This window comes from Lytechinus pictus, chromosome 15 (assembly GCF_037042905.1).
Source record: "Lytechinus pictus isolate F3 Inbred chromosome 15, Lp3.0, whole genome shotgun sequence".
Lineage (NCBI taxonomy): Eukaryota > Metazoa > Echinodermata > Echinoidea > Temnopleuroida > Toxopneustidae > Lytechinus > Lytechinus pictus.
Genome location: NC_087259.1, coordinates 12,313,656 through 12,340,328, shown reverse-complemented (window position 1 = coordinate 12,340,328; position 26,673 = coordinate 12,313,656). Strand labels below are relative to the sequence as shown.

General features: G+C 36.4%; 1 protein-coding gene across 1 annotated transcript; it reads left to right on the top strand.

Annotated features, from left to right (window-relative positions):
* Positions 1–1,086: 1,086 nt before the first annotated feature.
* LOC129277292 (amine oxidase [flavin-containing] A-like) lies at positions 1,087–22,681 on the top strand. The gene is made up of 12 exons (XM_064110289.1): positions 1,087–1,122; positions 3,287–3,447; positions 3,850–3,937; positions 6,195–6,375; positions 7,383–7,497; positions 8,603–8,751; positions 10,912–11,095; positions 11,894–11,982; positions 13,586–13,759; positions 14,641–14,727; positions 20,001–20,083; positions 20,860–22,681. The coding sequence occupies exons 2-12, from the start codon at positions 3,333–3,335 to the stop codon at positions 20,963–20,965; spliced, it is 1,371 nt and encodes a 456-aa protein (XP_063966359.1). The 5' UTR covers positions 1,087–1,122; positions 3,287–3,332; the 3' UTR covers positions 20,966–22,681.
* The last annotated feature ends 3,992 nt before the right edge of the window (positions 22,682–26,673 follow it).

The following is a 26,673-nucleotide window of genomic DNA, read 5'->3' as shown; positions in this document are numbered from 1 at the left end:
AGGGGAATGAAAGAAGGGGGGGGGGGCACTGTTTCTTAGAAGAGAGCACCCTATGAAGGCAGTCGGTCAGGACAAGCAGTTACATCCCTTTCAACTTCAACACTAATCTTTGGTATAACATAAGTTTGGATTTTTATTTATTTTTATTTGGTATTTACTTTCCCAGATAAGCCACTGAAAGTGGGTGAGAGATATATAGAGCTTAATTGGCAGAGCAGGTGTGTGTGTGATAGAGAGAGGGGTGTATGTGGGGGCTGGGGGAGGAAGATAAATAGATGGGAGGGGGTGTATGTGAGGCCAGGGGTGGGGGCTGGGGGAGGAAGATAAATAGATGGGCGGAATTGCCAGACCGAAAAATTTCGGTCTGGATATGCTCTACTGAGATTTTTTCTGGCTTCGCAGCATAAACTCCTAAAAAAAACCCAGATTTTTCAGTCGGGAGGGGGGGGGGGGTAATCTAGAGAGGGAGTATTTGAATGGAGATGGGCTCATCATAAAGACCATATACACTATAGGTATCCAAACACGTACAGACTTTGCTTGTAACTTCAATCAGCAATTGGCTTGGTCTATAAGGTCTGTTCAATTAGCGGCCTATTTAGTGTGTTTCAAGAAGATGATTACATCCATATCCTGCCCTGTTTTCTGTATGCAAATTATACAGATCATATATTGAGCATATAAGGTCACTGGCATCATGGACTTTTACTACAAAATAAAACATGAGAATGCAGTGTTACATAATATAGATAATCGTCCCTCAACATGTTCCTCATAACATTAGGGAGAGAATATTTCCATGTAACTAGGAATGCATATCTTTGTTTACTCATTTGCCGATACTTGCCACGCCCACTGTCACACCCTTTGAAACTAACATTAATTCAAGTCTTGATACAAAAGAAAAAAAAATGTATTATTAATTATTTCTTTATCGTTTGATAAAGAAATATATTGATAGTAAAAGTAACACTTTTTATGATCATTTATGATTTTATAGTTTACCTCGGATTTATTTGCTCACTCCACAATGAAAGCTCATGAATTATTTCAAAGAAATTAACTCGGAAAGTCTTAAAAGAGGCCAGACTAACAAAAGCGGATCGGCTGCTGCAGGTACAGGTAAAACAACTTTAATAAATATGAATTGATTAATGATTTGTTCGTTAGTTTAAATTGTCGATTTTTACTATTACACCATAAGGCTGGCTTCTTCTAGATTGATAAAGTGAAAGAAATGTATATCCCAGTTTTGTGTAAATCAGAAATAATTCGACTGACTTTTAAGCCCACTGCACCAGGCATTGCTTGGTCGGCGCGAGGAAATTCCAGGCCAGCGGACAAGGGCGAAATGCCCAAGCAGGAATAGGGTGATCGCGAGATCGCTCCGGCTCCTGAACTCCTCTCGCGTTGATGCAGATTTTACACACTAACGGTTAGTCTACGCTGTGACTGTGTGTTTAGTTGAAAAAATATTTCAAATTAGTCTAATCGTGGGATACTAGCCACCCCAGTAATCAGTTTAACATTTCTTTAACTTATAAGCCAAAATGTTGTTACTGTGTCGACTATAGTATAGGCCTAGCTAGGGTGTCTGGAGAAAAAAATAATTTTTCTTATTTCAAGAAAATATCACATTTTCTTTGTAAATTTGAAGAGAAATGACCTTCAAACTGACAGAAATGTAACATTTTTGAAAAAAATCCAATTATTGGCTGCAAAAAAGAAGAATGAAATTAGGTCAATTTTCAGCATTTCTCTGCCAAAGTGCCATAGACTGTGTAGTTAAGAAATGGACACACACAATTCCAAATTTTTAGCTTCTGAGAGCTAGTATTATAAATTTATCATTAATGCCAAAAACTTGTCCATAAAGAGACCAATAGGATTTTTTATGCTCTTTCTGATGGTATGATTTTTATAAAGATTTGGAAACCAGATCACAATGAAAAATTGCGACAAAGTGAAAAAAATTGTGCAAAACAGATATTTCATTTTCCCATAGAAAACGCATGGGGAAATGGCAATCTCAACACACACACAAATAAGGGTTTGCAATTTATCTCTAAATCCTTATTTAAAATGATCCAATAAACTTGTCCTTACTGTCAAAAGAAGCCCCTGACATTTATCTTTCCATACATGCCAAACACAAGTTAATAATCAATTCAGATCACATTTTTTTTAGCAGCCTGAACTTCCCGAAAAAATGTGCCATATTTTCCCCTAAATCTGCCTGTTTTATGCTGACACTTTTCAGTGTGGCTTCAGACACCCTAATGTTAATGTCAATGACAATGGGTGATTTCAAGTTCGGTGTTGGTGTTGAGAGCGTAAACTAAAAAGGCCGTTGAACCGAGCTCCAACACCGAGCTGTAAAAGGTAATTTTACGGGGATGTTTCATCGTGTTCGCCGCCTGTTCACGAGCTTGAGATTGTCAACACGAACACCAACACCGAACTTGAAATCATGATTTTCCCAATCCCTGGGAGTTGGTGTTGGTGAATGGGGAAATTGCACGAAGATCGTCACACCAGCGGCAGTGCTGGGTTCACCAGACGACATTCTACACCAGCCTTCAAGTTCAACACGAACTGCCGAAAATACGTCATTTTTTCCAAGGTCAATTCCAACGTCCACCAACAGCCTGATTTCAAGTACGGTGTTGTGGCTGCATGATGTTGGTGTTGTCACAACACCAGATTTCCACACCGTACTTGAAATCACCCAATGGGTGTTGTGGCTGCATGATGTTGGTGTTGTCACAACACCAGATTTCCACACCGTACTTCAAATCACCCAATGGGTGATTTCAAGTACGATCTCGGTGTTGGTGTTGTCACAACACCAGATTTCAACACTGTACTTGAAATCACCCAATGTTCCTACTTTGTTTCAGTTTGGGCCCGGCCTCAAATTAGGCCTGACAAAAAAGTTAGTGATTGTGAGGTTAAGTGGGGTTAGTTTGGGTGGCTTAAACAAAATGAAGTCTTCCCTAGCCAGGAGGCTCCTAGAGAGTAAAAATCATTTGCTAACGTGTGCTTACCCTCCACGGAGCCACGGATTGTCATTATGCCTATAATGGGCAAACTTCAGAATTTCGCCATGCCAAATTCTACTTTTCCTCTAAAATTTCTATCATGTAAATGGGCTAACGTATAACTTCATTTCCGACATTTAAACATTATTTATTTCATTTTAAAACAAATATTAAATTCTGCCATGTGGAATTTCTCCTTTTTTTAGTTTTACCATGACTTGTTTTCAAATATGGCTTCCGAGCAGGTTGTATAGTGCCATGCAGCTTTCCTTAGAACTCCATCTTTAGAAAATGGAAGAGCAGTATGATGTCATCATTGTTGGTGGAGGTCTTGGAGGGCTGGTGGCCACTCATCTTCTTCTGAAGGAAAGAAATAATCTTAAAATTCAAGTTTTAGAAACATCAGGTAAGTAAACCAATTGTTTTTTTACCATCAGCACCCATTGACATCACTTAGATCATTTGGATGAGTTGATTTCATTCAGAGACATTACAAATATTTCAAATGTATACAAATTGTTTGCACAAACAGTTACTTTTTTCATCATTTCACATATTTCAAAATGGTATACTCACTTCACCTTTCTGGTTATTCTTCAGCAAGCCTCTGAATCATAAAAATAAATTACAAGATCAAATGAATTCTTGAATTTAATCTTTGAATGTTTATTTTTGTATATAAAATGTCCTATAGAGATATTGGCATTGCCCTTGGAATATTGAGTTTTAAGTTCTGTTGTTGTAGTATTTGATTGTAATTTTGTCATTTTTTTCTCACTTCATTCCAAAAATTTATTTTGTATTTCAGATCATCTTTGTGGCCCACTAAAGACCATTGAGCTAGAGGCTGCTAATGGAAAGGATTATTTTGATATTGGTGTGTCGAGAGTTGGAAGGTAGGTTCAGTCAACGTGAAAGTCATCATGGGAATGAGTAAAACTAAAGGAGGGAGTGAAGGGGAGGGGCGAGAAGGAAAGGGGGAGGGGAAGGGATGGGGAGGAGAGGGAAGGGGAGGAGAGGGGAGGGGAAGCTCATCGGTAAATTGCCAATTCATCCACTGCCAACTAGTCCACTCACCACATGGTCTACCTTCATTTAGTCTAATTCTATTCCATCCATGAACATTTTATCTAACAACCATTTGGTCCAATCATCACTTCGTCTAATCACCATTTGGTCTATGACCATTTCGTCTCATAACCAGTTGGTCTAATATTCCTTTAATTTTTATTCATTTTTCCCAATTAACACTTTATGGACTAAATGGCTATTGGACCACTAACTGGTTATTAGATGAAATGGTGAGTGGATGAAATGGCAGTTAGACAATGTAGATATTGGATTAACTGATGGTAGACTAAATGATAGTAGATGAGTTGACAATTGGACGAATTGGCATTGGACCAAATGAAAATAAACCGGCTCATCATTGGGCTGGACTCTTCCTATTAAGATTCACCATTAAAATTTTTTCAAAAGTTTTCTCTGTACATGTGCATCTTGAATATTATATATATATTTTTTTGAGGAGAATGAAAGCCTTAATGGAACAAGTGAGCTCATGTGAAACCAAAAAATTTCATTGTCTTTTAGACCAAATGAATTTGATGATGTAAACTATAGAACAATAAAATATTGAATATGTTACTGTTGTCGCAAGAAAAAAATGTAAAGACATTTCTTTTAGTTGATAATTCGTAATAATTTACAGAGTTTATACACTCCATACAAATCTCAAAACAATGTTTAGAGTTTGCTCTTCTTGAAATGCATGTACTCATCACAACAAAATCATCCTGCGATGTGTGAAATGCTCTTTTGAAATAGGCCTACAAAAATCATCTAGCAATAGATGTGAAATTGTGATTTAGCTCCAATAAACTACTCTCTCACAGGCTTTAGCTTTCAATATTTTTAGGCATGGTTGCCTTTTTATCAGGGACATATATACATGTATACATTACAGGACAAATTGAATGATATAAATAAAAGCACATTTGTGAAGCATTGTGTCCAGTGGATTCAGTCTTCTGACTTTGAAACAGAGGGTCTTGGGTTCGAATCCCAGCCATAGTGTGATTTCCTGCATTTAGAAATTTATCCACATTGTGCTGCACGTACTCAACCCAGGTGAAGTAAATGGGTACCTGGCAGGAATTTATTCCTTTAAATGCCACCGTGCTGTAAAAGGCTGCGGGGCTATTGCCAGGGTAATAATATCCAATGGAGCGCATAGAGACGCATTTGGCAGTGATATGCGCTATATAAGCATGTTGGTATTATTATTGTTATAAAAAATATCCAAACTAAGACCAATAAAAGGTCAATGACCAGTAGGGCATCCATGGTCTTATGAAGGCTTTTGGGAAAATTTAAAGGGAGAGCTAATTGACCAACTCTGTTTGTGGTCTCAGTTTTGGGAGAACTATTAATCAGAGAATGAAAATTTCTTAAGTATAATTTTGTTTGTAAGTAGAAGAACTTGAATGTTTTTAGAGGAGACAAACTTGTTTGGCTACTTGTATTGGTTTATTTTCAATTGGTGATTAGACATATTGATGATTGGGCTGAATGGTTGTTAGACGAAATGTTGATCGATGGACGGAATGGCATTGTACTAAATGAATATAGGCAATGTGATGAGTGGACGAGTTGGCAATGGACAAATTGGCAATAGTAGTGAATTATAGTGTGTTATATCATTCAAATGGGTCTATATTACAAGACTACACTGCTCAGAATGTTGCATTATGGGTGAGACCACAATAGTAGTGAATTATAGTGTGTTATCATTCAACTGGGTCTATATTACAAGACTACAACTGCTCAGAATGTTGCATTATGGGTAAGACCACAATAGAAGTGAATTATAGTGTGTTTTCATTCAACTGGGTCTATTTTACAAGACTACACTGTTCAGAATGTTGAATTATGGGTTTGACCACAATGATAGTGAATTATAGTGTGTTATCATTCAACTGGGTCTATATTACAAGACTGCAACTGCTCAGAATGTTGCATTATGGGTTAGGAGTATAGGGCCAGATTTGAGGACTTGAGGTGATGTCATACAAGCCTGCTGGTTTGTATTCGCTTTAAATCCTGCTCTCAATAACAAGAAACAAATTTGATCATCTTTTCATGAACCAACAGTGTCCACCCACTGATGCTTGCATTACTCCAGGAGCTTGGAATAGAGACTTACACCCTTGACGATTTGGGCACCAAACACTGGCAGCTCCCAGATGGCAAGATAAAGACATACGAAGGAGATATCCCTCCAGTTGCGTACACAGCTCTGAATCTGATAGACTTTGGATTCTATTCCAAAAAGGTAGGGCAGTTGGGTCCTATTTCATAAATTTTTTGCAATAACAATTCCTTGAGAACTGTTACAAACTAATGAAAATTGGGCCATTTAATTGTTTGATTGCAAACTTTCATGGACGTGGTGAAATATGTAAAAATGACAGAAAAAAGACCCTTAAATGAGAAAGCAAACAATTAGTTTTGTGCATGGACCATATATCAAACATTGATGTTTGTGAACTTCATGTAATTTAGTCTTCTTGGTTTTTTGTGGTTTGTTTCAATAAATACCTTTCAATTCAATGGATTGATAATATGATGCACCACCTATCGGTTACAGCGAACAGGCCAAATTTCTAACTTTGGGGTCGGCAGCGCACAGTGCTAGTGCTTCAATATTGAAAACAATATGGCAAGAATTCACCAAGAACGGTCTAGGTTTTACAAAGAAATATGCGGGCAAATTTCTCTCCTGCCTCCTGGACCATAGTAAACCGCATATCTGGTAGACCCGCGTCGGTCAGAGCTAAAATAATCGCATGCATCCATTCACTTTAGTACTAGCACGCGCAACAGATGTCAATTTTTTCCCATGATGCATTGTGAATTTCGTCCTTTCCGCTGCAACCAATAGATGGCGCATTGTACTGTGAATCCACCGAAATTGAAAGACATTCTTTGCATGCTGTAGTTAGGTGCACTGGTTATACACCGAGTTCTAATGATATAACCCAAATAAATGGACTTTGGAGTTCTAATAAAACGATAAAAGTAAAAAGATGGATCTACAGTAGTACTTGAAATAAATCTCAGTCAATGTACATCAATATTTTGAGAAAATTACATATTTCTAGTAGAATTATTTTTACTATAATTTCATCCTTCATTCTTCCTCCTCTTATTTCCCTCTTTCTTCTTCTTCTTCTTCTTTTTCTTCTTCTTCTTCTTTTTCTTCTTCTTCCTCCTCCTTCTCCTCTTCCTCCTTCTCCTCTTCCTCCTCCTGCTTCTTCTTTTTTTTTCTTTGATTCGAAGATTGATAAGCTGGCTAAGAATCTTGATTTGAAGTGTCTAGCTGCTACAGAGAACTGTTCTGAATTGGATGATACCACAATGGACCAGTTTATTGAGAAGTCATTGAAAACTCAAGGTGAGTTCCAGAATTATCTAAAAGGTTCTGATTTTAGTTCTTTAACAAGCTTCTTTTATTTTTGATTTCCTCATTGATTTTGTCTTCTTTTTCCTCCTTCTTTTCTTGTTCTTATTTTTCTTCTATTTTTTCTTTTTCTTGTTTTTGTTCTTTGTGTTCTTACTCTTCTTTCCCTTTTCCTACTTCTTTCTATTCTCATCCTCCTCCATCTTTCTCCCATTTCCTCTTTTCTTCTGTCTCTCCTTATCCATGTCTTTCTCTTCCTCCTCCCCTTATCTTTTTTTCAAAGTACTTTTTTGTTGTTGCTGCACCTGCCGTTGTTAAGTACATGTACTGTAATTTTTGTCTTCATTGTTCAGCTATAGTTAATGTTCATGCTTATAAATGTTGTTTATGTTCCTTTTAGTAGTTATTGTTACTGTTGATTTCTATCATCATCATCGCAATCATCATGACCATCATCATTATCATCACCATCATCATCATCACCATCATCATCATCATCATTACCATCATCATCATCATCATCATCACCACCATCATCATCACCATCATCATTACCATCATCATCACTATCATCATTATCATCATCATCATCTTCATCATCACCATCATCATCACCATCATCATCACCATCATTATCATCATTATTATCACCATCATCATCATCATTACCATCATCATCACCATCATCATCATTATCATCATCTTCATCATCAGAGCTGTCAAGTAGTACTGTTTTTCAGTAATTAGTACTGAAAATGGAAAATGAGATCATCATCATCATCAGAGCTGCCAAGTAGTACTGATTTTCAGTAATTAGTACTGAAAATGAGAAAATACTGATGGGTTCGTGCAAAATACTGATTTCTAAAGTTTCACTTTTATGTGTTGTCTTGTGGTATTTCTCTGAAAATACTGATTTCCTCACAAAATACTGATTTTCAGCTTTTAAGATATCGAAATATTCTTGTTCAGGTATGCAGCTCTGCATCATTATCATTACCATCATCTTCATCATCATTGTCATCATCATCATCAGCTCATCATTTAATCTGAATTGTAAAAAATATTGAAAGATAAACTAAAAACTTACATTTTTCAGGAGGCAAGGATATGGCACGTACCATGATCGGAACATTGTGTGGTCTACCTCCTGATCAACTTTCTCTTCTCCTCTACTTGTGCATGATTCGCAGCTGTGGCAACTGGGACAACCATATTGGAGGAGAGGATAGCGATCTTCTGTTCAAGGTATCATCATGACCCGGTTTCCCAACCCCCTTTTCACTGTTATAAGCTATTGTACAACGCCTACTTAGCTTGTTGTACGCGAGCAAATGGGATGCTGAATGTGAAACATTCGTACCGTTGCGCAAAAGACGTACCATCCAAAATGTACCGTTGCACGGCTTTAGGAGGTGACGTCACAATACGATTTAATTCATTGCGCTCAGTAAAAATGAAGGTGCCATGCGCGTATAAGCCTAGCCTGCTGGCTAAATGCGCAATGCTGCCAAAGATCATGTGCGCTTGTGGGATTTTGCTTTCAATATTTTTGCTCCCTATTTATAGATTACTGCAGGGAAAAACTCTTTTTTTTTCTTCATATTTTCCCTAAACTCTGAGGCGTTGTACAACACAAATAGCGAATATTCTTATTCGTGCAATGGTGCAAGATTTCGCATTTGGTGAAAGAAAGAAACACTCTATTCAACTCGGCTAACGCCTCGTTGAATAGAGCATCTTTCTTTCACCTCATGCGAAATCTTGCACCATCGCACTCATGCCTATTCGCTATTTGCATACTGCAATTCCTTCATTTGATTGGCTGATAGTGAAGTTTGTCATTGAAATTCACTGATAAGATGGCTGTAGGAAATAGTCCTATGAAGTGCTTGTAATAGAGGCCTCTACAGGTATAAATGGGAGTGAATTTATTTCAATTAAAAAAAAGAAGAAGATGCTAGATGAATAAATTATGAAATGAACAGAAAAAAAGGTTCAAATTATTTAGAATTTTTAAAAGAACAATACAGTGCGTATCAAAAAAAAGTTTACACTTTGAAAAAGCCCTGGGAATTAAAAAATAAAGAACATGTGTGTAATTTTTTCATATATAATCTTGGGTTTGGGTCTCATCTATCAAATGAAAATAAAAGTTTTGACAGAATGCTATACTTGAGTGAGCACTGTCCATTTTGGTAAAACTCGCAGAAATCTGTTTGCGCAGAAATGCTTGTTTTCACGCTGTGTCAAGGGAAAAGGGCGAAATCAAACTTACCCTGTGAAACATTTCACATACATTTCCTTGCACTTTTAGTCAATTGAAATAAAACGGATACATTCAAGCATTTTGTAACAATTTTGCCACCCAAATTGAAATTTCAACACCTAGTAAGCACAACCTTTACCCTTTTTTGTGCCAGCTGGATCTGAGGACATAACTGAATCTGAACAAAAGTTTATATCAGACATCTCCAGCATTTTTCACTAAGTTCTTATCATTTAAAGTGGGTTTACATTTCATTTTTCATTTAATACTTGTTTCTCCACACTTTTCTTTTCTCAAGCTTGACAATGATTAACAAAATGAAAATCAAGCCTAAGCCATTTCATGTAAATCACAGCTCTGTGTAAAGCAAATATCGTCCAGATGGCCTCGGTTTGTGGGGAGCGGGGTGGGGCACAATGAACTCTTCGAAGTGTTTTGAGCGAGGAAACAAGTTAAAAAAGGTGAAAGATATCTTCAAATCAATTTTACTAGCTAAATTTTACGTGTTCTTCATGATTAAGGTCTACTTTTATTTGCATAACTATTTCAAAATTCTGCGCAAATCATTTTCACTAACTTTTCTAAAGTAAGTGGTGCTCACTCAAGCGGAAATATTTTTCGACAGTTATATCGTCATTTGCTTAGATGGATCTGTACCAATGTTAAAATGTGGAAAAATCTTCAGGATATTACAAATGTATAATTTTACAGGATTTTTTCTAAGTGTAAACTTTTTTTTGATACGCACTGTAGAGTTTGAATTGTAGAACAGAAGATTGATATATTCAACCTGAGAAGATCATTTGAAAGGGAAATGGTAATAGCTTAAAGACATGTTACTAATGCCATCTTTCAGGGAAGGAGGATTATAATTTATGTACTTGGACAACTCATCTTCCTATTGTTCAGAGTCTATTTGTGTGTTTCACAAGGTTGTTTTTAGTTCCTTTATTATTAAAAAAAAATGCACAGTGCTGGATGAAAAAGATTTTGAAAACTTAAAAATGTAAGCTTTCTATATTCATTACTGTCAACTTCCACCAAGCAATTTCAAGTGACCGAAATCTAAAAATATCATCTGATTTTTTTTTTAAAGAAAGGGTATTTCAAGGGAACAAATATTTCATTCTTTTTTTCAGGGTGGATGCCAGCAGCTAGCTGAAAGGTTACAGGAGAAAGTTGGTGATGACAAGATTACTACTGGTGATGGTGTGACTCGAATTGAACAATCTGATGACATGACGAGAGCCAGAGTTTACACCCAGTCCGGTCGTGAACTGGAAACAAAGTTTGTCATCTTGACCATTCCGGGAAGTGACATCTGTAAGTTGATATTTAATTCATGGCACTCGGCCTGTAAATCAGGGTGACCAGATTTGGACAGTCAAAATATGGACACTTCGCGATCAAATCAGTTGCTAGATGAGCCAAAAATTTTAGAAGGTCTAACATGACATAGAGCGTACAATTTTTAAAAAAACTTGAGCGCAGCGAGCAAGCAAAAATTTTGTTATAGATTTTTACGTATTATTTGAAAGTTGATATCACATTTCACCATATTTGTGAAAATCTGCTTGAATATTTTCTCATAAATGTATTAGAAATTGTAAAATATGGTAAAAAATGGCATCCAGGGATGGGTCGATCGAACGGGACGCGGGACAAATGGCTGAAATACGGGACTGTCTCTTGAAATAAGGGACGTCTGGTCACCCTGCTGTAAATACACCTTTCAGATCTCTTTTATTTTCTGTCTCCCTTTCACCCATTATGATTCTATTTCTCTTGTTTGTTCATTCATTCACACACCTGCATGTACTTATACCAGGGCCCTGTCTTACAAAGAGTTACGATTGATCCAATCAATCGTAACTCTATGGAAATCCATCAGTGTCATAATTATTTCTACAAGAAATTTGCAAAATGTCCTTTGCAAACAAAGGGGATCACACCAAATTGTCAAGAATCAATGAATTTATGGATACATTCATATCTAGATTTTTTTTTAACAAACATGCATTTTAAATGTTTAATTTGCTGGCTTTCCATAGTTGGGATTGATTGGATCAATCGCAACTCTTTGTAAGACGGGCCCCTTATCTCACTCTCATCTATAAACAGGTAAGATAGAGCTTGCCCCACCCCTTGACGTACCCCATCAGCTTCCTACAGCTGAGTATGGAGTCCAGTTTGTCATCACATACAAGAAGGTGATTCCTAAAGATTAGAAGCCTGTAACATTGATTTTCCTATTATGGTGAATTTGCCATCCGATGGTTACTACCATGGTAACACGTCTCCTCAGCCAATCAAAATCAAGGATTCCATGAAAGTCACAATTGAATGGTAGGCCTATACCTTTTGATAATGGTTTTTTTTTGCAATAGGACTCTGTACTGAACATTTGGATTTATTTTTCCGTTACAGAAATCAAAGTCCTGAAATCTGTTTTATTCTGTCAAGTGGACAGTTCCATGAAATAATGAAAATTTGAAAGTCTGACCCTTATTTTTCTCCTTTATACAGTACTTAATACTTTGGATTACAAAGGAGAGCCTGAGATCTTCTTTGAGCACTTACATTTAAATGACCATTTTACTGCATGTACACAGAAATCAAAGCAGTGAAATCTTTTCCTGACTGTCATATTCGCAATTTCAGGAAATAATCAACCTTTCGTACATCTGACCTCCATTTTTTTCCATTTTAGTTCACTGTATGTACCACACAAGCTATTATAATTTGAGAGCATTACACCTTGTCATGTGAGGTATAAAGTGGAGCCAGAGATCACACAGGCCTCTTTCATTAACAAAAGAAGAATTATAGAGTACCGAAGTGTGACGTCGTCAATTTTCCAATTTGGCATTTCAGCATTTTTGATACCATATTTAAGTAGGTAAGAGCATGATGAAATACCTCCACTACCAAAAGTTGGTGCGAATCGGTCCATGGGGGCCTGAGATATGACCTCGTGAATACATAATTAGCAACATTGAACTCAGTGTATTATTGGCCTGGTTCCTAACTTTTAGATCCAGGCCAATAATACATTGACTTCAGTGGGGCTAATTCTGTATTCATGAGGTCATATCTCAGGCCCCCATGGACCAATTCGTACCAAATTTTGGAAGTGGAGGCAGGGGTCCACACTAACCCTTTTTTTCTACTGGTCCAACCTGTTTATGTTGTACCAGTAGATACCCAGTTTTTCAATTTTTTACTGGTCCAAACCTAAAATTTACTGGTCCCCAAAAATAAAGAAAAACATAAATAAAGACTTGTTTATTTTGCTGTCTTTTATTGCTTTTATTGCCCCCCCCCAAAAAAAAAAAACTTACTATTAAACAAACAGTACACACATACACACAACATAATCCATGACAACCATTTCACAATTTTGGAAAGCCATTTTTTAAGATGCCATTTTTAGTATTTTCTAAAGAGGAGAAAATATCATTTATATTGATAGTTTGATACATTTTTTTTACTGGTCATGTCAGACCAGTAAATCTGACTATATCTGAAAAGTTACTGGCCTGACAGTCTGGGACCGTCGGACCAGTGCCAGTGTCGCACGCGGGTGGAGGTATTTCATCATGCTCTACTAAAATATGGCATAAAAAATGCTGAAATGCAAAAAAGGTTTTTTGTGACGTCATCACTTCAGTACTCTATATGGCAGCCTGTATTGACAGAAAATAGGCCTTTACTTAGAATGAGGGATCTTTGAATAGGAAATTAGCCTTTAACACTAGGGTAAAAGGAGTTAAATCCATTTTTCTCAAAATTGTTATTTTTATGTTTGTGTAGAATTTCTGGAGAGAGAAAAAGATGGCCGGAGAGTTTCTCAGCATGGCGGCAACACTGGGGAGCTTTAAAGACGAGAAGAAATATCCCATTGTCCTTTTTGCTGACTCCACCTCAGCCAATGGAAACCCAGCCCTGTCAGGCGTCTTTGGTTCCCCATGCTATGCCGAGATGACTGTAAGTTAAACTCTAGGAGGATGGTTTCCTTTCCAAAACCCAATTTTTGTAATTCCAAATTTAGATCTAAGTATCTGGATCAGTGTTAGATGGTAAAAAAAAAAAGAATACTGTGTTTTACTTGGATATGAGTATATGAAGTGGTATAGGGCTAAATACCCATTCAGTTATTTCAATTAGAGTCATAATAGTTCTGAAGGTACACTGATATTGTTTCCTTTAAGAGTAGTCTGTACTTTCTTTGTTAATTATTTGTGTGAAAAATAAATTTTTAAAGGAAATATGAAGGTTGAAGTGTCAAAGAATCAGATAGTGAATGGGAAAGATATGCATTAAAAAAAAATATATCTCCAAATCTATGAAAATCAGAATCGATACTTAGACTATTCCATCTGTTGTGATCTTAAAAATCAAGTTACTTATTAGGACCTCTTCTCAATGAGCAATAATCGACACATTTTATATGTTTTCATGTAAAATAAGTTCCCAGTAAAATATTTTGAAGAAAAACCCGGTGTAGTCATTTGTCATAATTGAGCAAATTCAAGAATCTATCCCTATGTGTCCATTGTAATGGCAGAATTCATAATATATTTGTTTGCCCGATTCGTTGAAACTTTCACTGAATTGCTTTTTTAATTGTTTTATCTTTCTTTCAAAATTTTCCATTGATTTTGGATTTCCTTTAAAGTATATCAGTCTTTAAAAACTAGCTCAGTTTATCTTCTGATTACAGGAACCCTTTTTGAAGCTTATGGGAATTTGAGATTTCACTTTTCAGTTTATAAATGAAAGATGATCCAATGAAGTGGAAGGATATTTTCACTCTATTTAAAAGAACACCATGGTAAATTTTAAACAAATATTTACTTTTGTTTCAGAGTGATGAGAGGAAGCAGATTGCCGTTGACTTCATAGCTAGTGTGTTAGGAGAAGAAGCAAGGGATATCATTGAATACAGAGATGAGGTGAGTATCCAACCAACTATGAGAGGACCTACAATGGTACCTTGAGGTACACCATAATTATTGATGCAATTACTTTTGAATAGTTATTGACTTCATAGCCAGTGTGTTGGGAGATGAAGCAAGGGATATCATTGAATACAGAGATGAGGTGAGTATCAAACCAACTATGAGAGGACCTACAACTGTACCTTGAGGTACACTTAAGTGTATATACAATTATGTTTGGACTTATCTTTTCACATGATATGTATTGTTATGAATGTTCATTCCATGTCATCTTAACTCTTACTCTGCCAGGCCCAATACCCCTCTACTGCCAGGGATAATCGAGGGAATCCTAAATTGACCGAAATGTGAGCAGTGACTGATTTTAAAACGGTCATAATTCTTTACCCGTACGTTGTATAATAAAACCTTCTACACATGAAATGATGCATGGTTCATGGGCTTTATGGTCGTGTTATTATCTTTCATATTCGCGTTTGGAAAAATGGAGAAAAGATGTAATATTTTACATCGTTTTTTTTTTCAATAAGTAAAACCTAGAAAATTATAATTTCATGAACATTTCAAAGAGTAAATAACCTGAGGAATTGTAGAGATACCAAGAAATTAAGAAAATAAAATGAAAGTTCAATGTTTACCCTTTCAAATGACGTATCTATTGATGAAATTGAACAAACAGAAATAACGAAAAATAATGCTCTTTTGAATGAAATACTATTTTGCTATTCAAGTTATTTCCTCTGAAGTACGAGAAAGCGACCTGTTCCAAAAAAGGGCATTGTCGCCGATCAAGTGACCAATCACAGCACAGCTGCGATCCCCACGCAAACACACACAATAATATATTAGAGCCATGTATCTTCAAAGTGCGGCCAACCGTACCCTTTTATTCGTAGTGTAACAAACAAAGTTATTGCCAGTCAGAAGGAGACAAAATATAAAAGAACTAAAGATGATATATTGAAATATAGATAAAAAGGTGTCGGACATATTCAATACTTACAAGTTTGGGGTATAAAATCCAACAAAATAATATGGGCGTTCTTGGCAAAGTGCACGGAAGTAAGAAAAAAAAAGCTTATTTTTCGTGAATCAAAGAAGAGGGAATGCAGATCAGTTACAAACAAAAAAATCAATACAAATTTTCAAAAAGAAAATAGGCCTATTTGTTCTGTATTACTGGTCTGACCAAAGTAGCCACCTGTTAACATTCTACGTGACTACATTCTTTTGTTCATGCCACCAAGCCATGAACAATAGATGCCCAGACTCTCTTTCATGAGGAATCTCTAATCCGCGCTCCCTCCTGACCTATCATCTAGGAGAGTAATTTAGCACAGGATGTTCACAGAAATCGGGGCTCATGCGCGTCTTTTGATTTGACTTTTGAATACTTTCAAAGGTTCCGGTATTGATTTCTTATGGGTGACCCAGGTAAAGAGAAAACAATTTGCCCCCCTTCAGAAAAATCCTGCATCCGCCCAGGGCCTCCCCAGCTTGTAGCACTATCCGTGGTAAAAGAAATAATTTGTTCAGATAACATAGTGTACAATAATATGCGTGGTATAAAGAAATGTAATATTCAACCCGTTATCATCGTTATCATTTTCATTTCTACTCTCTAAAGTCGTTTTAAAATCCCCTTGATAGTGACATCAATGAAGCAGCAACTAACAGGTCGGTCTGATCGGTTTTGTTAATGTATCACTTTCTTTCTTTTCCTCAAAACATCTGATATTACTGTATATACTCCGTTTACTTTTTCTCTAACCAATGGTTTGATTCAGCAAAGGAAAAACATCCACTTTGAAAAAAAAAATCTTGAGACGAATAAAGCGGTATTATCGGCCGTTTTAATTATCACATTTATTTGTATTCTTCTTCCTATTTTATTCGAGGAGAATATTGAACGATTCATATTTTTGTGAGAAGTTTGAATATGATATTGATAAGCATAACAATGTCAATCATTCTTTTTTTTAATGGTTTGGGCTATAAAAACACAAGTGAATATGAACCGTTATTTACCTGATCTTAAGTTTATGAAGAGAGAGTTTGGCTGCAGAAGGAATGCAATTGATATGATTACAACAATTATTTTTGAATAATAACCATAATGATAATGATGATGATTCTGATGGAAATAACATTAATAATAAGAAGAAGAAGGTGAAGGAGAAGAATAATGATAATAATAATAACAATAACAATAATGATAATAATGATTACGATAATAGTAATACTAATAATGATAATAATAATAACAATAATAAAGGAATAAATAAATAATGAGTGTGATGATTGCAGTGTGATGAGAGTTGGAAATAACAGCCTTCTTTACTCATATATTTATAATGAGAACAATTTTGTGAGAATGCTAAAAAAAAGTATAAGACCTTTCCCCCCTCCCCCCCCCCTTCCCCCCAAAAAATCTCCCCCAAACCGTGCACATTTGCAGGCAGAAAAAAGCCTTGACACAAGAATACTACCATACCGGCCTGCAAAAGAACCATTCGATAGTTCATGAATATTCATAAAACAATAGCGAATGGGCGAGTAGCGTTGGGTGAGAGACATCATACCGCTCTGTCATTGGTCAATTCTGAGCTGAATGCCTTCGCACACTCGCCTTTGCTCTGCCCATAGAAGTACGTGTATTGCTACACACAACCTTTATATCACACGTGTCTATAGGGGAAATCTTGATTCAGATCGCGGCAATATCCGAAATCAACTCTTCAAAATAATGATGCAAAAATGCCATTTTACTCAAAAAATGTCTATGTAAACCACTATTTTTTATATAACAAAATCAATTGTGAATTCCTTGCCAATATAACATCATAAAAAACACAGAATATGGTGTTGATTTTCTGGCTGTAAAATTGGTTAAACAAAAAAAGTTACTTGGGCAACTACAGTGCGTCCCAAAAAAAACTATACACTTTTGAAATGGCTGCCAAATAAAAAATGTAGCACTTTGGGGGAAAAGACTTATAGATATGGAAAGCCAATAAAGTCAACTTTCAAATGACACCAAAAAGTTGGAAAACTATTCATGCTTGAGCGAGCACTGCCCACTGAAACAAAGGGTATGAAAATTAGGGTGGGCCGGAATTAGCCTTCCAATTTCTTTCAGGTTTGTTTGTTTGGTACTTGCAAAGTTGAGGGTTATTTGGTGAATTAAAGATCAGTTGTGATCAGTTTGTTGTTTGTGAAAATTTAATGCGTTATTAAATTGAAATTTAATGCATAAGTGATCATCAATTTTTAGTGCAGCATTTTTTCTTTATCATGTGGATCTCAACAATGTGTTCATGACAGTCAGGAGAAGAGGGGGTAATATGACTTAGGTAGGTGAAGTACGTTGATGGGATAAAGGTCAACAGAACATTTAGCAACCTAGCAACCCCTCTCTCCATCTCAACCCCCCCCCCCCCCCCCCCCCCCGCTTCTCTTCTCCTGAGAGACTAAGCTTGGCTAGGCTGGGCAGGAATTGGCCTTACAGGGTTTTTTTAGTGGTTAGTCCTTTGGAACTTGCTAAGCTAAATTAATGAGTGAGATAAGTTTTGTTTCCTAGGCAAATTTCATGTGTTACTAAATTGAAATTTAATGCATGAGTGAACAGGACTTGTAATTTTAGTGTAGCATATTCATCTTGTGGACCTCAGAAGTGTGTTCGTGAGAGTCAGAGTAATGTGATGGTACCTGTTACAAGCAAGAGGGCGAGATATGCTAAGACTTGGTTAAAGGGGCGTTCCTCTTCTTTTTGTCCTTTTACAAATTAAAAGTCATATGTACCCTCCCCTCTCCAACTCCATTTCCCAGCCCCCCTCCCCCTCTCTCTGTCTCACTTCCTGGATTTTAGCCTATTCAACACTTAACTGCCAAGTGACCGGTGGCTGATGGTCAGTTTTTTTATTGAATAATTACCAAGAAATTTAATGATTATGATGATTAATGAAATAATTTATTGAAGAAAAATGAATGTTTGATTGATCACATTGCACATTGAATGAGTTGATTTACTGATAAATTGTTGATTAAATGATAGGAAAAAGGTGATGCCCCAATTCAGAATTAATCATTAAATCAACATTCTGCTCTGGACTTTGCGTACATGACAATAGCCACAGGGGAGGGCGGGAAAGAGGGAGGGGGCGGGGGCTGAATGTTCTGTTGACCCTTATTCCATCAACCTACTTCTCCCATTTAAGTCCTATCTCACCCCCTATTCTCCCGACTCCCATGAACACATTGCCGAGATCCACATGATAAAGTTGAAATGCTGCCCCAAAAGAGATCCAAATGATAAAGTTGAAATGCTGCCAAAAAAGTGTAATTTGTGTTCACTCATGCATTAAAGTTCAATTTAATAATTCATAAAATTTGCTAAGCAACCAAAACTGGTCACGGTTGATCATTAATTCATCACAACGCCCTTAACTTTGCAAGTTCGAAAGGATTCGCCTCTCAAAAACTGACATAAATTGGATGGCTAATTCCAGCCCACCCTAATTTTCATACCCTTTGTTTCAGTGGGCAGTGCTCGCTCAAGCATGAATAGTTTTCCAACTTTTTGGTGTCATTTGAAAGTTGACTTTATTGGCTTTCCATATCTATAAGTCTTTTCCCCCAAAGTGCTATATTTTTTTATTTGGCAGCCATTTCAAAAGTGTATAGTTTTTTTTGGGACGCACTGTATAGCTGCCAATGGCTCTTAAAGAGTTAAACATGAAAGGGGGAGGGGTATGCAATTTTTTTTCTCCAAAATATTAGGTAAACAACAAACTTGATATGTTTTCTCCGTATTGTACATTTTTATCGCTGATTTTATGATATATTTTCAAGATAAATTGTTGATGGTTGGTGAGGCTGTTTTTTTTTGCTGGATTTTTATTTTTCATCTGCTGAATTTTATTTGAGAGGAAATGATGACCATTGATTTGGCTTTCTTAGTTTATTTATGACCGTTGTAATGAACATTTCTTAGTTTTATGATCAATATTCAGTTGGAACTGTGCTCACCATTTCTAGAAAAGTGTTGATGAAAACTGCAGTATTCATTAACAATTAAACAGGTATAAATCTTTCTGGGGGTGTCTTTATTTCCCTTCAGGAACTTGCTTGAGAGGATTTTCTTTTTAATGCAAGTGCACTCGTGTATTGAATTATTGATTCGATTTAACTATATGGACCAATGCTCTATAGATCTTTACCATCACACAAATGAATGACACAACAATTTCATATTTTCATTTTGATAGTGCTGGAATACCGAGTCTGTTACTATGGATCCAGGTCTAAAGACATCAGAGATTATGGATTCTCTATTGATACCCCATGGATGGTAGGTATCCACTCTTTCTTTTTTGTCAATTTTTGTCCTTTTTTCTAGCTCATACTATATAGACAGCCCGGATGGAATTTTCCTTGCCTTGTAAACAAGAATTGTATAGGATTTTTTTTTTTTTAAACCAAATCTTTATTTAGTAAACTAGTTTACTTTGAAAAAAAAAAACCCTGATAAGGTGGAAGCTGGATAAGCATTCTCTACTGAGTTTTGCCTGAAGTAGCAGCATCTAGACCAAGTATTATAAACTCATTTGAAAAAATGTGATTATTGATGAGTATAAAAGAGATGTCTGGTAACTATTTCAAATAAAATGAATTTAAGTTGCAAATTAAACTGATTGAAACTTTTGGGAATTAAAGGGATGGTCCAGGCTGAAAATATTTATATCTTAATACATAGAGTAGAATTCACTGAGCAAAATACTGAAAATTTCATCAAAATCGGATAACAAATAATAAAGTTATTGAAGTATAAATTTTAGCACTATTTTGTGAAAACAGTCGTCATGAATATTCATTAGGTGGGCTGATGATGTCACATCTCCACTTTCCGTTTTCTTATGTTAATTCATAAAATCATAATTTTTTCATTATTTCATACTTGTGTGAACAATATGTCTCCCTTATAATGAAATAAGTTGCAGCAATAAATATCTAATGCACTAAATCAGTTGTCAATCCAAGTTTTCTAGTTCTTGGAGGAAAAAATTTGAATAAATAAGAATAAAGACAAACTTAAAGAATAATAGATATATTTTTTTGCCTTTACAGTATCCACTTTGCTGGTGAGGAGACTGGAGCTGTTTGGTCAGGGAGCATGGAGTCCACTGTAGAGGCTTCCAACAGAGTCGTAAAAGAAGTTCTTGGTCTACTCTGAATGTCATAAAAAATGGGCTCTAGTAGTCTTCCAATCGCAAGTCACATGGTAACAAATGGATCTATCATGGACCAATCACAAGTCACATGGTGATTCACTGGATTCACAATACTTCATTTTCTAACTTCGACATTGCGCGCAGGCGTAGGCAGTGCACAGTGTAATGTGAATATGATGCTTCAAAAATGAAAAAAACAATATAGGAAAAGCAGAGGAAGAATTTCCCATATGGCATTGCAAATTTTGGCATGTCCGCTGCGTGGCGCACCGTATCGTAAATCCACCTAATTTATGGTTGAATGGATTAATCATGTACCAGTCACATGATACCAAATCATTGAATTGATTTATCACTACTAATCAAAGGGAAGTCACATGATGATCACATGATAACAAATGGTTGAATGGACTTATAACACTCACAAGACATTCACATGGTGAGCACATGGAAACATGATTGAATTGTAAGTAAGTATCAAACAATCGTATGTCACATGGTAGAACTTTATAGTAAGCACATTGATCACTAGTGTGGATTGTGATAGGAAGTAGAAAAAGAGGAGATCATTATTATCATATTGATCATGTTAGATTATATTGTTCTTAAGTGATTCAATGATGATTTGTGATTATAACATGAGGCTGATGTATACATTCTCAGGATTTTCTTGTTTTCAATGGTCACATAATATTCATGTGGTTATCACATGATAGCTTCATAGTAAACACATGAATCATATATATACATGTATGTGGCTTTATATATATATATATATATTTGTGTATGATATCAAAACCATACATATATTAAAACAATGCAATGATAAATATGAATGGTGATAACATTTTTAGTTGATACCTCTAGAAATGATCACTGCTTCTGAACAAACTATTTATCTTTTGAAATTGTAAAAATTATGAATAAAAAATTTCATGTGTTTTTCTTTGATTACAGAGCAAAGTGTTTACATATATGTTTAAATTTTTTTTTTGCTGAAATGATTTTCTTCAGTTGGCATAATTCAATTCCTTACAGGTTAATTTAGAATTCATGTTAATAACTATACCCACAGCTAACCAGAGACCAGGGGCGTCGATCCATTTTTCAGATTGGGGGGGGCAAAATCATGAATCAAATTTCGAAAGGCGCTCAAAAGGGAGTTCTTTTGAGGCTTAGAACTGAAAATGGGACATTCTATTCAGCTATTTGATCATGAAAAGTATGGGTTTTGCTACAGAAATGATGCGAGCGCGAAGCGTGAGCTGAAAATTTTTCATATTCCAATCTGAAAAGCGGACATTTTGAGCACGATTTTAGATAAAGAACAAGTTGTGTATTTCAATCTCGCTTGCTGATTTCTCTGTAACATTACAATCTTATTTTATTTTTTGCACATGCCGAATTATTGGGGGGGCAAAACGATATGTTTGCCCCCCCAATATTTTCATTGGTGGGGCGGTCGCCCCCCCCCCTGCCCCCCCAGGATCGACGCCTCTGCCAGAGACGCTATAATGTGTGAAATAGTATCAGGAGTAGTGATTCTTTTACACAAATTTGACATGCATTGTGCAATTGAGGATCTGTAGCAATAATGTTATTCTAATAATCTTTTATTTTGTATTAAAAACATATTTTGCAACAGCTTATTTGTACCTATTATTGTACTCATAACTATTTGTCTTTCTTTTTTGTATACATTTAAGCAGCAGTACTAGAAAAAAAAAAAATATATCTTACTTGTCAGGAGGTTTTGACCTTTTTATATGAGGGGCCGGATCATTTACCTCACACTCTCAGCATTCGCCTTTGCCGCCTCACCCCCATGTCTTGCACAAATGAAATTGAATAACCTTGTTTTTCTTAGCAAGGCTAGGCTTACTGTACATGTATGTTTTATGTAGTAATAAAAAGCAGGTACAGAGAGAAGAAAGACAACTTCATGAAATTTTATGTGTAAGAGAGAGTGGATGAAGGCCACTCCAGAACTTTATGATGTAATGTAACACCCCCATTTCAGTTAATCTCTTGCTATTTGTCCTTGCTTTGTAATCCAAGATAAAATTATATTGTGTGTGCAGGCAACGGAATCAGCCATCTAATTTCATTTTTGACAAAAAAAAGAGATCAAACTAGGAATCAGCAAAAATTGTGCTAAAGTAATAGAGCCAAAAATGCGTACAAGCAACCGACCTCCCCCTCACCCCCCCCCAAAAAAAAATGTGTTTTTATCTCTCAAATTGGCTGAAAAGCAAAAAAAAAAAAAGGAGAAAGGCTAGAATCATGTCAAATTGCATCATGAAAAAGGGTTTTAAAAAAGCAGTTTTTAGGAGAAATGTGGAATGTGGTGTGAACTTATCTTGCTCTGGAACATCAAAAAATTGAAATAGCTTACAGTATACGCCACCCACAATCATGGTACTTGATTGGTTGTGAGAACAAATATTATCATGTATTTTTTGGCATTTGTAATTATATTCAAGCTTACGAACCAAGCTTCTATAGATGTTTCTAAAAATAAGAGCGTGCAACCTATAAAATTTCTTTGTGTATTGAGAGCTATAAATTGTGGATTGAATTAAATAATTTGATTTGATTATAAAAATATAGAAAATGAGGTTGTTATGAGGTTGAGGTTCAAGCAAATTGGATCGATTAAGTATGACCTTATAGTTTGAAATTCATGTATGTATTTTAAGTGATTAGTTTGTGATGACAATCATTCCAAATTTTCCTAATCAGATTCGTATTTGCATTCCCAAACTTTGCAGCTGCGTAAAATGTTGATATAAATTTAGTATTTAGAGACATAATATCTAGAGTGAATAAAGGTACTGATAAATGATTTATACTGTCCATGGAATGTTTTATATTTTTAATAGTGTCATTAGCTTTGTTGCTGATCTTACAGTATAATGGTTATTCCAATGATGGTCACACACCCAACAAAAAGTTATCTTTTCCAAGTGGTATTTTGGTCATGAGGAGTGGAGGGGGGGGGGGTGCAGAGAGTCAATGCCCCTCGCAGGTGTGTTAAGGGTGATGCAATTTAAGACACCATTAGATTTCGATTGTGGGGTGTGGAGCAATATGAAGTTGGTAAGGGGGGGTTGCAGACAGACACTGCCCCACCTCAGGGGTGTTAAGGGATGGTGCAATTTAAGACACCATTAAATTTCGATTGGTAAAGGGGCCAGGGGTGGGGCACTATAACCTAAAAGTGATGTTGGTGAGGGGGGGAGGTTGCAGACAGACACTGCCCCACCTCAGGTGTGTTAAGGGTTGGTGCAATTTAAGACACCATTGGTTTTTGATTGATAGGGGCCGGGGGTGGGGCAATATGACCTAATGGTGGTGGGGGGGTTGCAGACAGACATTGCCCCACAATAATTGCATCCCACATATTTTCAGATCTGACCACGTCCCTTGAGTTTGATTGGCTGAGGAGCAATGTTACTATGGCAACTATGGGACAAAAGAGGACTTGTCAGATTAAAAATCCAACAAAACCACCTATGAAATGCTACTAAGATTGACCTCTTCATGTAATCTTTCTTTCTCTGACCCTTTTTTTTTTTTTTTTTTTTTTCTTTCTGTTTTTTTCTTTCTTTTCCCCTCCCTCCCTTTCTTTCTTTCTTTCTGTCTGTCTGTCTTCCTTCCTTCCTTCCTTTCTTCCCTCCCTCCCTTTCTTTCTTTCTCTCTCTTTTTTCTCTTCTAATTAAGGGAAGGGCAGTTAGTCCCCTGCTACCTGCCACCACCCCCCCCCCGATACCGTATCTCGCGATCGCCAAGATTATAAACTTTTCATATCTATCCACTTTATAACGGATCTCGCCATTTTCTTCAAGTCGATTGCTTTTTAAAGCTTCCGTAGAAAACATGTCTTTTTTTATCTCTCTCCCCAATTCCCACTTAACAAAAGGTTGGGGTTACTAAAAAATAAACGACTTTTTATGTCTACATCGCATGGCTTGATCGTCGGGCTTGACTGAAGTGACATTGGAAAAGGGATCCTGATGCCTCTAGATCAGGGATTCTCAAATGGTGGCGCGCGCGCCACTTGTGGCGCACCGAGCCTTGCGGAGTGGCGCTTGGGAGCTGGTATTAAAAATAGTAAAAATAAAGAAACATTGGGGATAAAAAATGTATCTACCAGTAACCTGGAAATAAGGATTTGGTGATCATTTTGATACAAAGAAGAAACAAAAACTCTTTACTTGACACTTAATTGCTAATTTATATCCTCATTTTTTTTCTTCAAATTTAGCACTCGATAACCCGGCCTATTTTGGAGGATCGATGGTGTTCTCCTTTTTATTCATTCTATGCTGTACAGAGTTTATATGCCACACAAGTGATCTGAAAACCCCGTTTGTAGGATTTCTATTTCAACGGCGAGAAATTTTGCATTTCCAGAGTATACGTTTTGGTTAAGAGTTAAACATCAAATAACGTGATATTCAAAGAACATCCTGATCATAAAAGATTATGAATTTGAGACATAACAAGCAGAAACTTTGTTTCCGGAGCCGATGTTTTGCTCTCCTAAAGCGCCTTGAGCAAATCAAAATGGAAAAAACGCTATATAAATCCTATGTATTATTATTATTATTATTAAAATCCGAAGTTGTAAAAGTGAAATACATGTATGCTCAGATGTATTGCCTGCCGTGATTACCTACATGCACACGAATGATACTGCACGTGATCTAGAGGGGGGGGGGGGGGGGGCAGTTTGGAGCGCTATAGTGCAGTGCAACGCCTAATTTCCAGCCCTTGCAAATCGGGGAATGTAACTTCAGCCACTGGCGTACAGATGGGGGTGGGAATTGGGGGGCCAAATGTTTCACGGCCAAGAAAAAAAGGAGAAAAGGAAAGAATAGGAAAGGGAAAGAGTGGAATATTGTATTATTATCTTAATATGTCAAAATATAGATTTTTATATTGAAAAGTTCAATAGTTTTGCTTCAGCTGCCATATCTAGCCCCCTCATTTTTTTTTACTCATTATGCCACTTGCTTCAGCCAATAGATCTGGTGCAGAACAGTCTGAACTAGTGGTATCATTGGTATGTTGTGAAAAAGTCACTGGTCATTTTTCTTTTAATATTAATATTGTGTAGTTTGTTGGCATTTGTATTTCGTCCGTTGATATTAATTAGAGCCCATCTGGGCAATTTAAAAGGCCTCATATTCCAAAACTTCTGGGGGCTCTGCCCCTTCGACCCCCACCAGGGGCCTCTGGACCCCCTCCGCTGATACATTGCTGGATTGCGTAATGGATAGTGGAGCATTACAGATTCTCGACAAGAAATGTGGCGCTTCCAAAAAAGTAATTGAGAATGGCTGCTCTAGATCTCTCTTCCTCTCCCTCTTTATCTCTTCCCCTTTCTTTCATTATCTTCCCCTCTCTTCTTCCTTTTTTTCTCATTCTCTCCTCCTCTCTCTTTCTTTTTCTCTCTCTGTGACTCGCCATTCTTCCTATTCGACGCCCCTCCTTTTTTTTAATGAGTAAAACCCGATATCTAGATTCCCACTCTTTCTCCATACACCAAACTCACAATGCCCTATAAATGTACTCGTGCAGTCCCTTGAAACAAATTCAATTTGCTCAGATTTTATGTAACCAACAGGTCTTACAATTTATTACACGAATTAAAATACACTGAGGAGAAACAAGAATAAAAACAACATAACAAAAACAACATATG